General features: G+C 38.3%; 1 protein-coding gene across 1 annotated transcript; it reads left to right on the forward strand.

Moving 5' to 3' along the window:
* The first annotated feature begins 13,195 nt into the window (after positions 1–13,195).
* Positions 13,196–14,694, forward strand: LOC136827082 (uncharacterized). Its single transcript, XM_067084835.1, has 2 exons — positions 13,196–14,260; positions 14,359–14,694. The coding sequence occupies exons 1-2, from the start codon at positions 13,196–13,198 to the stop codon at positions 14,692–14,694; spliced, it is 1,401 nt and encodes a 466-aa protein (XP_066940936.1).
* The last annotated feature ends 231 nt before the right edge of the window (positions 14,695–14,925 follow it).

A 14,925-nucleotide genomic window follows, 5' to 3' on the forward strand; every position in this document is an offset into this window, starting at 1 on the left:
CCAAAGATTCGTTGTACACTTGCAGTCGCTGACTTGTTTTCAACCTGTTTATGATATCTATATGCAAGTTGCCGACACGTGTTTATGACATGTTTTACTTTAGTTGTGGACGCACCCCAAGGCAAAAGGTTTGGGACAGAGCCTAATGACTGCGTCTTGTTGAGTCTGTTAGATAAGCAAAACTTACTAACAAAATGAGGGAATGTAAGATGTTTAACAAAACGCAGAGTGCATGATCACGTGTACATTCACACACATTTAAAAACGTACACTGAAAAGTGTTACGTCATAAAGTCGTTATTAATTATCTTTGTGAGCTACTTGATAATTTGTAAGTTACTCTACAACAGACGAAAAATTAAACTTTAAAAACTAAAAGCATATCGCAACTTAGAGAGTTTAAACATTTTATATTCTAATCAGAATAGCTGTAAAATTATTAAGTACCCAACAGACTTACTTAGTAGTAGGGTGAGCTGTCACGCAATCAAGACATTTTTTTACTCGTATTTCAACATAGATTCATAGGACGTATTTTCTAAAATTATTACTGCTAATAATACATCCCTAAATGACACGTTTTACACCATGTATATATATATATATATATATATATATATATATATATATATATATATATATATATATATATATATATATATGTATATATGTGTGTGTGTGTGCATGTGTATGTATATATATATATATATATATATATATATATATATATATATATATATATATATATATATATATATATATAAAATATAAAGGTAAAGATAAAAGTATAAATATACACATGTATATACATTATTCTTTTTGAGGATTAAGACCTTACGCTTGCAGTAGAGAACGTGTACACAATATGACGGCGGCCTGAAAACAATACCATTGGCAATCTTGCTTGCATAATAAAACGGTATTCAAGGATGTTTCTGACCGCCTTCTCAGTGCATACATGTTCTCTACACCATGATAATACTATCTGCGCATCAAAAGTATGGCATTTTAATCATCAATTTGTTTACTGCTCAGGAAAGTAATGTTTTGTAATGAAATGATGTAAAATCTTCGCTTTAATTAACAATCAAATAGAGCGTGAATAAGGTCGACAATATCTGGGATCTTGCTGTTGTGGACATGAAAATGGCCAGTTTTCACTGAAAACCGTTTGTATCTGTAACACTATAAGTAGGTGATTTACAAAATTTTATGTTGATAAAATCTTATTACCTTCATAGAATAATACTGGTCAAATAAGTAACAATATTGCAACTACTTTTTGTTTATTTTTCTACTTTCTTTATCTTTTGACCCAGGTTTCGTTAGCATTCATCCAGCGTCTTCCATTCATCTTGAAAGCACTGATTCACTGAGGTTTATTGAATTGCCGCATTCTTTCCATGTGTGGACTGGACTACTTGTTTTAGTCGCCTACGAAACGCGAGGAATAACGCGCAGAAAGATTGATGTGAACCGTGCAAAAAGCGAGAGAGACAGGATGTTGTTAGGCAAAAAATTAAATTCAAAGGAAATGTTTAGGCTCTACTGAAACTTGTATCACTTAGTATAGTAATCAACTTATATATTTTTTACAATAAAAAAGGAGACGACAGAAATAAACTCGAAGTATGCAGTTAAGGTTGGTTAAACGAAATCTGCAAGACTGATAATGAACTAATACGAAACACTTGAACACACCACCCTTGAACGTACTCACGCGCTCTCGCGGGGTCAAGGAGGAGGATTTGAGATCAGCCGTGCCGCGCCATAAGATTGCCATCATGTGGCTACACTGAATATGAAAATAAACTTCTCCTAAATGGCCTTATCAAAGATGCTGAAATTTACCAAGAGGATAACTATGGCCGAGTGATGACTGCCTAAGCAGATGAACATCCGACTGTAGAAGCTTTCATTGATTATTCAGGTGTCCTCTGTCTACGTTCTCCCCTCCAGCAGTAAGAATTCGTTCCGACGCAATTTCCAGTTCTTTAACTTGGAACCAAACGCATCCATCTTGTGAATCCTCACGGCAGATCTGCCCGGACCGATCATAAGTCTTTGCTAATTTTCACTTTCATTCGTATACCTACATTTCATTTTTTGTATGTGCGACGGCAGCAGTTGTTATAAAAGTTATTGCATGGCATTTCCAATCCAGAATTACAATTGTATTATTCAGACCAGAAATTAATGCTTCAAACAGCTGTCTAGACAGTAAATGAAACAGCACGCAACAATTCTCGCACTTGTTTCAGAGTTTTAGCCTTGAGGGTGAGAGAAGGTCCAGGAAACTGACTAAGTGATGTCCTAAAATAATAGACGTCACAAGTGTATCGACATTTAATATATATATATATATATATATATATATATATATATATATATATATATATATATATACATATATATATGTGTGTGTGTGTATTAAATGTGCGCGTGTGTGAATTTGTTTATGTATGCATGCTTTCCCATGGAAATTTAAACTAAGGAAAGAAGGACGTTGTTATTTTAACACAGGCAGGCAGAGGCCTTTTAGTCTTGGGTCAACATTTCAAAGAACTTAGTGCTAATAAGGTGAGTCTCTCTCTCTCTCTCTCTCTCTCTCTCTCTCTCTCTCTCTCTCTCTCTCAGACTTGCTAAAATCCTCGTATGAATGCGAAACCTTCCAAATTATTCGCGTTTTCATGAGAGATTTCTATTTGAGGAAGAATATCCATTCAGAGCCGAGCCAAGGGCTTGGAATTTCCAATTTGTAACTGAAGCGCCCGAACTCTGTTCTACCCTGGGCGAACCGTGAGACACCCACGGCCCAGGTGACCGTGGAGACACCTACCTGACCACGGGTCTCCTACCTGGCCAGGAGGCAATGGTCCAGAGTTGCCTCCCCAAGGAGAGCATAAGGACCCTTGGTAGAGATGCGTCCTCCAGGGCTAACAACGGGGCCCTTGCCCAGCTGGGTGGCACTCCCTTGTGCTGCCTCACTAGTGGAGTCCAGTGGGTCCTGCCTGGCTGCCAAGCCTTCTTACAAAAGTGACTTCTTTTGGGGAGTCTGGGACCCCTGCCTGGCCCAAAAGTACTCATACGGGGCTGCTTTCCTTTGGGGAGCAAGGGACCCTTGCCCTCTCTGGTTCCGGTGGGAGTCTAAGGGCCCATGACCAACTGGGAGGTGCTTATCCAGAGCCTCCCATTTGGGAGGCCCTCCTCCAGGGCTACCATTGCTTGGGGAGCCCAGGGACCCCCCTACTAGCTGGGAAGCCCTTCTCTTAATGCTGACTTCTCTGTGGCGGCTTGCAGGGCCCTGTCCATCCAGGAGGTTCTCTCCTGGGGTCTTGGGGAGGCCAGAGTCCCGCACTGTCTAGGAGGGTCTCCTCCGTAGCTACCTCTCCCAGGCGAGCCCAAGGTCCTTCTCTCAGTTTTGAAGGTCTGTCACTAAGGCTGCCCTCTTCTGGAGCTATGGGGCTACATTTCCTGGGTGAACCAAGGGTGCCCTCTCCAAACCTGGAGTGTTTTCCCTGTGGCCTCTCTCTTGGGGGAGAACCAGGGGCGCTTCACATCGTAGAGACCCTCTCCCATGGTTACTGTTCACTTTGTAATTCAGCTTGAAGATGCCTCTGCAAAATATGTATGAAAGCTCAAGGTACTAATTTGTTCCATCGCTTCTAGGAAGTTCCAGAGTAAACAATCTCTGGACTTTTTCATTACAGTCACTTTGCGAGTATATTTGGTTGCATGAATATTGTGGAGGAGCTGGAAGGTTTTAAAACGAAATAGCGTTGAACATGGGTTTTAAAGGGAAAGGTCCTTAGTCTTTCAGGAATATTATTTGATGTTTGTCTACCTTTCCAGTAATGCTACAGTTACTTTCACATTTTTTCGAATTGTTACAAAGTTGCACAACTTGTTAAGTTCTTGTTAGAAATGCGACTATTACTCTTCCAACATTATAACAAGAACTTACGGATCTTAAATATATTTGTAATCCATTGTATATCTTAATATTGATGAGCAATATGCAAAGCTTTTGGAACTACCTAACCATGCTTCCTTTAATTTTTCACAATCATAGGAACACAACAAAATTTTGAATCGCTAAACTGTTTTAAATTCTATCAAGATTTTCTAAATTTAACTGCAAATGTAACAACATCATTGTTACAGTTTGTTGAGTTTGACATCAAATAGCAGAGAGACTTAACATCTAAAGAAGAAATACTGTGTATAGACATTATTTATCCATTTTATATTAATTACAAAGTTTTATATGTCGTGATTGAAACTGTAATTTTTCGACTCTTAGAACTTTTGTTCCTGGGTAAGATTAAATTCAACTTTCGCAGTTATGATTATCCAGTAATGTTTTAACCTTAAAGATATTGCACCGATATATTTCTAGAGAATAAGTTGTTTAGTCTTTAAATCCTAGTAGGCGTTCCGTTTTACATCTATATGAATTAGATATTTGATAAGCAACAACAAGAGACTTATTATTATGAAGGATGATTTTGACTATCATCATTATGAATAAACAATGCAGACGATAAGAGGAAGCCAGTTAAAGTAAGAACGTAATAAAACAAGTGAAAAATGCGCCGAAGTTTCTTCGGAGCAATCGAGTTTTCCTTTCAGCGTATAATACTGTGTGAAACTCTCAGCTACAGCTACGACCGATCAGCGCTCAGTTGCTCCCCAGATGCGGTCAGGTGAAGGTTCGTCGGTGACACCTCCGGAAAGTGCTGCCAGACGCATGATCCATGGTTAACCTTAACCTTACATAAAATAAAAGCTACTGAGGCTAGAGGGCTGCAATTTGGTATGTTTGATAATTGGAGGGTGGATGATCAGCATACCAATTTGCAGCCGACTAGCCTCAGTAGTTTTTAAGATCAGAGGGTGGACCGACAAATAGCCATCTCAATAGTTTTCTTTTACAGAAAGCTAAAAGGGAACTAACAAAGGCACACTAACAACATAATAACACCTCCCCAGATCTATGGCGCAAAAGCGAGCGTGAGTACAAGCAATAATAAAAGGAAAGATAAATGAACAAGGAAAACGGGTCAGTGCATCAAGAGATAGGAGAAGAATTAGATTAGGTAGTTTTGTTGACGAAAACAATTGCTGAACAACCAAAATAGAGATGAATTTAGGACAAACGACAGCCAGTGAAGATACGACCTCAGAGTTTGTTATTATGTCGCCAATCTAAAGTCTGTGCAGAATACAATAGCAGTTAGGCTAAAGAGAAGGTAGACAAAGAAACAAGGGCGAAGAGGTTTATAAAGCAACGTAAAGGCACATAAGACCACACACACTAGTGCAGAACATTCTTAAAAGAAACTATAAATTCAACAGTGTAAGATGCAGTAGAAGCATGAACTGACAAGAGAGAAACAAAACCAATCGTGGATGTGCGGCACCGACAAGTCATGCGCACGATAGCGTTAAATGTAAACAGATTTCGGTTAGATTACTTGGTGAATAAGACACACGAGTTATGACTGGTTGTTACAGTGCAAGTAGCACTGAATGTCTTGATGTAAAAAGTTTCTGATGATTAAATGGTTGGAAAAAACAAAACTCTGGCTATGGCGTTAAAAATGATACATACCTTACACTACGGCACTATTAAAGATATCAGATAAGCAAAATATAAAGAAGGGAAGCGCCAGAGATAAAATTGTTTCTCTTAATATAAAGATCGTCCACAGGTACGTGTTCAAAGGAGCTGCACCAAAAAAAAAAAAAAAAAAAAACTGCGCATTGATTCAGGGATAGAAACGTTTGTTTATTTTAGACAGACAATCTGGAATAAAGCTGACTACTGTTTTTGTCTTGGAATAAAATGTTGATTACTATATATATATATATATATATATATATATATATATATATATATATATATATATATATATATATATATATATATTTATATATATGTTTGCATATATACATATTTATATATGTATTTGTATATATATATATATATATATATATATATATATATATATATATATATATATATATATATATATATATATATATATATATATATATAAATTAAGCTTCAAATGTTTAATATCCAATTCGCGCTGCTTCAGGAGTATCACCGAAGTGGAATTATAAGTGATAAATGGATTGGTACCTATGTGACTCGAACACCCGACATTACCCTCCAACGGCTTCCAGTCGACGTTCAAGACCATTAGTCTATCAAGAGAAGTATAAGTTAATGCCGACTCTGCCATACTTATACCCATCGAGTGCTGGGATTTCTACTTAGCGTCAGCATCAACTCACCCCCACCATGACAGCCAATTGTTATGTTTGGAACACACAGTTAATTATGAATTTTTACCACATCACCATGACATTTTATATACAAAAATTAAGCTACAAATGTTGTTTAGCAGAAAAAATGTCTTGGTGATGTGATAAAAAAATATATATATATATATATATATATATATATATATATATATATATATATATATATATATATATATATACATATGTAAATTTGATTTCCTAGCTAGGAAATCAAATTTAATGGCAGCTGGACGAGACTTCACTAAGAGGTGGTGAACCTACGTAGGCCTACATTATATTGCCTGATTTTGGGGGGACCATGCCGACCTCTTAGCCCCAGCACTGTATGATTTTTGGGGGGAGAAAGTTGTTAGGGACAGAAGGGCTAGCTAGGGCCGTAATTGGGCTGCTATGCTGACCCTAGTAGCCTTACCTATAAGACCTATTTCCATTCGACCTTTCTGCTGGCGGAAATTGCTTTCAGATCGACCAATGTACTGGGGCCCCATGCTTCAAATTGAATGGGAGACCCATCGCGCCCTGGTTGGACACACACACTCTTCCAAAGGGACCAAGTGCATACATCGTTAGTGAGGTCCTGCTGCTAATCACATTGGCAAGGTGTCAGATTTCTGCTGCCGAAATTCATCTTTTGCAAGCAAGCTCCATGCACAGATGCAATAAGGTACGTCTGAAGTAGCAATTTGCTGCCAGTTGTCTTTCTCCTCTCGTGAATTTTTCTCCATTTTCAGTATTTCCAACTTTCCATTCTCCTAAATCAAAGCCCCTTTGCTTCCCACAGCCTAGCAAGTACGTTTGGCCCTCATGACTTGCCCCAAACTCAAATTAAATTAGTTCAGTGATAATAATTAGAGCATTCCCGCCATAGTGTTACCATGTGCTAATTAAATCTAATTGATAAATCCCTCCATCATGCATAAATAATTTCAGATAAGAGAAAGTCATTTGATTTGAATGCTAACCTGGAATTCTCTTCCAGAATCCTGTTATCTTGTTCTTCGAGTGGTCTGCCCCTGCCCTTGTGAACCAAATCGCCTTAGACATTTAACTGCCATCTTGCTACATGCAAGAGTCTTCTGATGTTCAGCAGTCCAGGGGGCTGGGCACAGTTCCCCCTTTGTAAACACATTGCATTAACCACCCAGAATCATTCAACCAGTCTCAACAGCAGAGTTTCATTTGCGTGTCAAACTACTTCAGGGCTGTAGCCCTGTCAGATTCAGTTATTTGCTATGCATTGTCTAGCTGTTATTGTACATTGCATGTGCTTTGCTTGCTGCTCAGTCAGCCATTTCATAGTAGTATTCTGATTGCTCATTTTGTAAATAAATTCAATTTAAAGTCATTGACTGGTTGTTTAAAGGCGACCTCCACTTCTCTGTTTACTTAGATGTGAAATGAAGGTAAGTTGGTCTACTCGTTCATTTTTATTACTTATATTCTGAGCGCTAGGTGTTGGCCCTTAAGGCGGTTGACAAAAAAATCCAGTTTCATTCTTCCAACCGGCCTCAGAATATAACAATATATATATATATATATATATATATATATATATATATATATATATATATATATATATATATATATATGTGTGTGTGTGTGTGTGTGTGTGTGTGTGTGTGTGTGTGTGTGTGTGTGTGTGTGTGTTTTAAACAAAACATCCAGTCAAAGCACTGATGCCGTGAAGTAAAATAAAAAAAAAAATTAAATTAATGCTGATGGCCACCTTGTTGAACGAAAACACTGAGACTATACTTGACTATTTTGTCTTCGCATACAAGAATGATGTAAATGTGTCAAAATGAAAAGAACAAAATGAGACCGTTGATTTGGGAGATAGGTTAAGGAGTTCTCGCTACGTGAAATTATTTTTAGGTATGGTCGTTAGATTGTAGCAGCTGTTATTGACTGATACGCCAATAAGCACACTTGTGTGACCTCACGCAAAAAACGTTTTAAAAATATATAAACCTGAACCAAAAATGTTAACTTTTTACTCGGCTCGTGGGGATTTTCACTTACTCACAGACGACATGGAAAGCGTTGCCTTAAAAAGGAATAGTGAGACATTGTTCGGGAACGAACGTAATAATTAGAACCACATCAGTGTGTAGTATCTTATTACAAATGACGTTGAATGAATGAGAAAATTTAGCACTGTGTACTAGCCATTTCCTGGACTTATGGAAGGGACGTCAAGTTTACGTGTTTCTTTTACGTGTATTGTACCTCATCTATTTTATTTGTGTGGTTAAGAATATGGTAAACAGACAGCTGGCATGTGTCTTTGCAAAGTATTACAGTGTATTTACTGTGAGCTGTATAGACTCAAGAAAAGGGATTAATAGTAATAAATTCAATTTCATCTCTATGAACATGTGCTCTCGAGATACAGGATCAACAAATTTCTAGCCCTAGGAGAGCTGTTGATCAGCTCAGTGGTCTGGTTAAACTAAGATATACTTAACTTTTTCCCCTCTAGTTAATATAAAGTCGAAGATGTAGTTTGTTGCAAAAGTAAGATTCCGCAATAACTAAAAAAGAATTTTCAGATATCCTGCTGGACAAGGATCGGTTTGTGTACTTGTGTGCATACTTGCTTGCTACCTCATAACTGAAAAATAATAATGCAGTTTATATCGTTTTCAATGAAGAGCATTATTGTCGATTTTGACGTGTTCCATATGATTAAATAAAACAGAAATATAACGTACTTGTGTAGATATTTACTCACTGAAAAAAGAAAAACCATTATTGTCATGAGTGTTCCATATAATTAAATAAAACAGAAATATAACGAAGATATTTACTCACGAAAACCCTTAGCTTCATATTACCACTCAAGTGGATATGTGTGCCAGTGACAATTATGTATAACATAGTACTAAAGGTACGATCAAGGTGAAGTATATGGACCTTGGGTACAAAATACTCCAATCTATGCTGGCACCTTCTCTCCCCCACCCCCATTAAAAAAAGAAGCACGAAAAGACACCAAAGTTCGGTGTACCTATGCTAGATAGATAATTTGGACAGTAACGAATAAATTCACTACGGTGGAATGAATCAAGACGAGTGAAAAAATATATTTATTGCCTACTGAACATATATTTTAATATAAGTAACATAGCATATTCTAAAGTGAGCATTGTAAAAAAAATGTTGTTTAGGTTATCAGAAACTTGTATGACTTGTAGAATTAGTTGCGAAAGGACTTCAAAAGATAAATTACATTTATAAGGAAACTGTACCAGCGAATTCGCAGTCAACATTGGTTAAAGAACAAGTATTTTGCTATCTACAACAACGCAGGCGATATTTAACTAGGTTTCAAATGGAAGCGAGCAAGTTATTGATCATATTTCTTCTGTAACAATAGAAAGGTAAAATTCACTCTGACAATTTTCATTTACCCGTAAATCAGTCATATCGAAGCTTCATCAGATCTAGATAAACTGTCGTGATAAGAACAAAGAACTGCTGACTTCGAGAATCATAACTGCAAGTGACACTACATGAAGAACAACAGAGACTCATGTTCTCAAGGAAATGAAAATAATTGATAAGTAAAAAATGTGCCCAAGTTTCTTCGGCGCAATCGAGTTTTCTGTACAGCGTATAATGCTGTATGAAACTTTCAACCACGGCCCATGAAACTCTCAGCCGCGGCCCATGAAACTTTCAACCACGGCCCGGTGGTGGCCTGTGTTGTTGGCACCTATAGTGGTGCCAGACACACGATCATGGCTAACTTTAACCTTGAATAAAATAAAAACTACTGAAGCTAGAGGGCTGCAGTTTGGTATGTTTGGTGATTGAAGTGTGTATGATCAACATACCAATTTGCAGCTCTCTAGCCTTAGTAATTTTTTAAGATTTGAGGGCGGACAGAAAAAGTGCGGACGGACAGACAAATAGCCATCTCAATTGTTTTCTTTTACAGAAAATTAAAAAGCGGCTTAAACTCAACAAAGGTATGCAAAGTATGGGTAAAACTGGCTGGGTTTTATTAATGTCAATGCTTCAGTTTGAAAGAAGTATCATAAAACCGTCAATTTAAACACTCAAGGGATACTCATTAATATAAAGATAACGCAAGGAACTGAGATATAAAACGAATTAACAGATAATTTTCGATGAACAACTAAGCGAGTCATACTTAAAGTTCTCGGTCTCACTCAAAATGTCAAGAAAAAGGACAGCTCTCGTTGCTTTAACAGTTTCCCCTAGGTCCGGTGCGCTTAGTCTACTGATGCTTCAGCATTGCCATCGGTTCGTGGAAGGAGGTCTTATCCTGGACCTCCAGTGCTCCTCGGCAGCATGAAAGACTTCGTTATCGCTCCGAAAATGTAGACTATGCAGGAGGGATATGAGCCTGGGAAACATAAAAGTCACTCGGTATCAGGATTGAGTAAGGGACATGAGTCAACGGTTCGAAACCACAGTTGGCCGCTTCAGCCACAAACACTTGTGTTGTATGGACAGAAATATCCTGGAGCAACGTCCGTAAGCTCGCAGCTTTTCTCCGAGCTCTTTATCATTTTGATTGCTTTTTTCATCTGTTGCGGTTCTGGCGAGTAAATCTTGCCATTAATGGTGAGATGGGGACTAATCTCAAAACTAACGTACTCAACTATGGTGCAGCATTTTATTGGGTCATTTTTGGAAGTTTCCCTGCATAGTCCGAGCAGTAGTTTCTTTGCAGTAATCAAAACTGGAAGCCCAGAACTTTATGAATGACCCTATAAGCAACCCTTATAAACCAAAATCGTCTTCAGGGTCGTTTTCAGTGTTTGTCCCTTGACATACCGTGCAATCATTCCTGATTACCATTACGGTCTTCTAAAATTTAAATTCAAAGACAGACCAGGTAATAAGAAAAAGAGTAAATAACACCAGCAGAGCGGCAAAGCTGGTGATATATCAAGGTTTGTGACAGGTAAAAAGTGGACAATGAGGAGGAAGTTGTACTTACATAGCACTTGCAAACGACAAAAAGGGGAAATAAGGACGTAGTTTGATTCTGTAGCCCAGTGCAAATCAAGAAACTAACAAACTGCAAGAAACCAGTTTTGAAAACGTTTAGAAGTTTAATTCGTATTTCAGGCCAACCAAAAGTGGTATGGATCTAATTAATCTTTTGGCGAAGAACAATACTTATTCAGTAGATTATTCGGATCTTTCCTAGATAGTGACCTCCAAGGGTTTTCAGGAGTCGTTATCTAGGACTAATATGTCTTGGGGACCATTATCTTTAGGATATTTACAGTCTTTGGTTTATGTTTTTACAGTAATCCCCAACGGGCTTATACTAAACACGCCGGGATTAACCCTTGGGGGCCACTATCTAGGAAAGATCCGATTATTCTTTCAAAGAAATGTCGAAGAATATATTTCAAAAACAGTACGCCACCATGTCTGAAATAAGTACAATGGTTATCATCTTCATGGTACATTTTTTACTATAAAAGTCTAATTGATATCACTGGATGAAATACACTGCTACCTCAGCTTCGGTATATAATGTGATTAGCATTAAAGATGGAAGTTGATAATTAATACTACACGGACATATTCAGAGGGAAAATCTGGCACGCAGCATCCTTGTCATTGTTTGTCTAGTTCCCAGGGAAAATACCCTCGGTTTGAGATGAATTCTCATTCACCTCGTGGTATTTCTGATTCCTAAATTTTAATATCTTGCCTCCGATTACAGAGTAATCTTTATGACTTAAGTTTGGGCCAAGAAGAACTAGATAAGTTTTGCATGTTGCCACATCTGTAATTCAGCAGTTTTTCTTATATAAATACCAAATAATTCTTTTAAAAAATCATTTACTATTCCGTGATTGGTTCTTTCTGTCTGATTAACTTAGGGGAATCTACCTTCTATTCCTTTTATGTTATTTAATTCGTGGATCAACAGAAATAATCTCCCTACAAACTCCCAACCCCCTTCATCATATTTTACTTTCCATTTCGACAGTTCATAAATATAAATATTCCGTGGTTTCGAGTTGCAAAACCTTTGTGGGCGATAGTCATTTGGAGGCGAAGCAAGTGTTACAAGTAGACATTTATTCATGAGAAATTCAAGTGACGAAAGGAATAACTGATAATTATTAAACTGAAATGCTTAGTTTTAGCGTACCATTCAGTTTCATGACACCCCTCCCCACGACAGTGAAGAGATGTATGAGGAATTCGACTGACCACAGTATTTCATACATTGCTGTTTTTGTGTAACGACACCAGAGTTGGGCCACATTTATCTGCCGTACAACATTGCGGGCTTTGTCCCAGATAAGATATTAAATGGTGTTGGTGTAGATAAAATCAGCACCTTATATTTACATCCACCAAGAAACTTGTGTTTTGATTCACTTTGTTGTCTAAATGTTATCGGAACCACGGGCCAGTTAACAGTGGAGCTTTGCTTCTTCTTCTTTGAATATTTTATTAAGAAGCTGGTTAGATTTTGGTGCGAATCCGATTCTGGATTTGCATATAGAATCTGCTTATGTTTTCGTTTATTGTTTTTGTGGTAATTATTGTACACTGGCGACACTAGCGTAACTGTTTTCATGCTTGGTATCACTGTGTACGGTTAGTTACAGTCGCACCTCAGGCGAGTGTAGTTCCCCTCTTGCAGTTCCTCTGTTGATATGTAAATTTACGTGTGTTTATTTTGTTCTGTTATGTTTGTCATAAGTTGTTTATGTTGTATGTGTTGTATGACTAACGCTAGATATTTTGTCTGTTTATGTTATAGATCTGAGAGCCGGTATTTTGTTGAATAAAGCTTGTAGTTTGCTACCAAGTGTTTCAGTCTTATAACAATTTATTCAACAGAATACTCGTCATGGCTAAGCTGCTTAAGCCATGTCGACTGGACACAGATCCCAGCTCTCCTACGGCGGCCAAGGAGTGGAAACACTGGCACCGAACCTTTCAAAACTTCATAGAGGAGAGTGGAGAGGCCGCACCCAACAAGCTGAGGGCTCTAGTGAACTGTGTATCCCCAAGTGTGTATGAACTCATTGAAGACTGTGTTACGTATGAAGGTGCCGTTGCAAAACTAGAGAGTGTTTACGTCAAGTTACCGAACGAGATTTTTGCAAGGCATGTTTTGGCAACCCGACGACAGCGGTCAGGTGAATCCCTTGATGAATTTCTGATAGAGTTACATAAACTAAGCAAGGATTGTAACTTTAAGGCAGTCACAGCTGAACAATACCGGGAGGAGATGGTACGTGATGCGTTTATTAACGGTATTGCCTCAGCATTTATTCGTCAGCGCCTGCTAGAAAACAAGTCCTTGGATCTGGAGGCGGGGTACAGTCAGGCCCGTACGTTGGATCTTGCCCAGCGTAATGCTGATTCCTACACGTCTTACTTGCCTGTTCCTCATGCAGCTGCTTTAGTTCCAGGACAGCAAGGACAGCCTTGTGATGACCAACAACTGCAGTCAACGAAAGAAGAGGCGGAAAGAAGATCACCTGTGGACTCGACTGTCGCTGCTGCACATTCGTCAAAGAAGAAATGCTATTTTTGTGGTAATACATTCCACATTACAGGTAGGGGTAGTTGTCCTGCACGTGCTGTTACATGCAACAACTGTGGTAAGACAGGTCATTTTGCCAAAGTCTGTAGATCCAAGGCTAAGACTTTTGACAGCACTACTGCTACACTGTATAACCCCACTCTGCTCACACTTGCTGCCACTTTTCCAAAGAACCTTTCACATGCAGCTACAGACATCACTGTCAATGGTCATTCACTGAAAGCATTAATTGACTCTTGCAGTTCGGATAGTTTCATAAGTGAGAAAGTGGCACAGAAACTAAAGCTGACAGTAGTTCCTGCAACCAAGGAGATTTCAATGGCATCAGCATCTTTGAATACTAGCTCCCCTGGGTATGTTACGGTAGACTTGGGTCATGTCAATCAGAATTATCCATGTGTTCAGCTAGGGTTTTAAAGGATTTATGTTGTGATGTGATCTTGGGTCATGATTTTCAAAAGCAGCACAAAGAGTGTAACTTTTCAGTATGGGGAAATAAACCAAGTTTAAGGGTAACTAGTAACTGTGCCTTGGCAACAGCTGATATTGAGGAGCCTTCACTGTTTCCGAACTTGCCCCAACAGTGTAAACCAATTGCAGTCAAATCCAGACGCTATAGTGAAGATGATCTGTTGTTTATAAGTGACCAGTTATCACGCTTGTCATCTGAAGGTATCATTGAACCAAGCATATCCCCATGGAGAGCACAGGTCGTAGTTGTAAAAGATCCACTTGACAGGCACAAAAGAGACTTTGTATTGATTATTCTCAAACCATCAACCAGTACACAGAACTAGATGCATATCCCCTTCCAAGGATAGAGGACATGGTGCACAGTCTTGCAAAGTACAAGGTGTTTTCCACATTTGACTTGAAGAGTGCATACCACCAAATTAGCATTAAAGAGAGTGAGAGAAAGTACACTGCTTTTGAGGGTGCAGGGAAATTATATCAGTTTTGCAGAGTTCCATTTGGTGTCACTAATGGAGTAGCAGTATTTCAGAGAGCTATGGATAAGTTAGTTGAAG

Source organism: Macrobrachium rosenbergii, chromosome 41 (genome assembly GCF_040412425.1).
Source record: "Macrobrachium rosenbergii isolate ZJJX-2024 chromosome 41, ASM4041242v1, whole genome shotgun sequence".
NCBI lineage: Eukaryota > Metazoa > Arthropoda > Malacostraca > Decapoda > Palaemonidae > Macrobrachium > Macrobrachium rosenbergii.

What these genes read in the sequence shown, in the direction of transcription:
- LOC136827082 (XM_067084835.1), top strand. Translation starts at nt 13,196, where the DNA reads ATGGCTAAGCTGCTTAAGCCATGTCGACTGGACACAGATCCCAGCTCT. An exon ending in GCTCCCCTGGGTATGTTACG is followed by an intron (nt 14,261 to 14,358) that starts GTAGACTTGGGT and finishes GATTTTCAAAAG; the next exon opens with CAGCACAAAGAGTGTAACTT.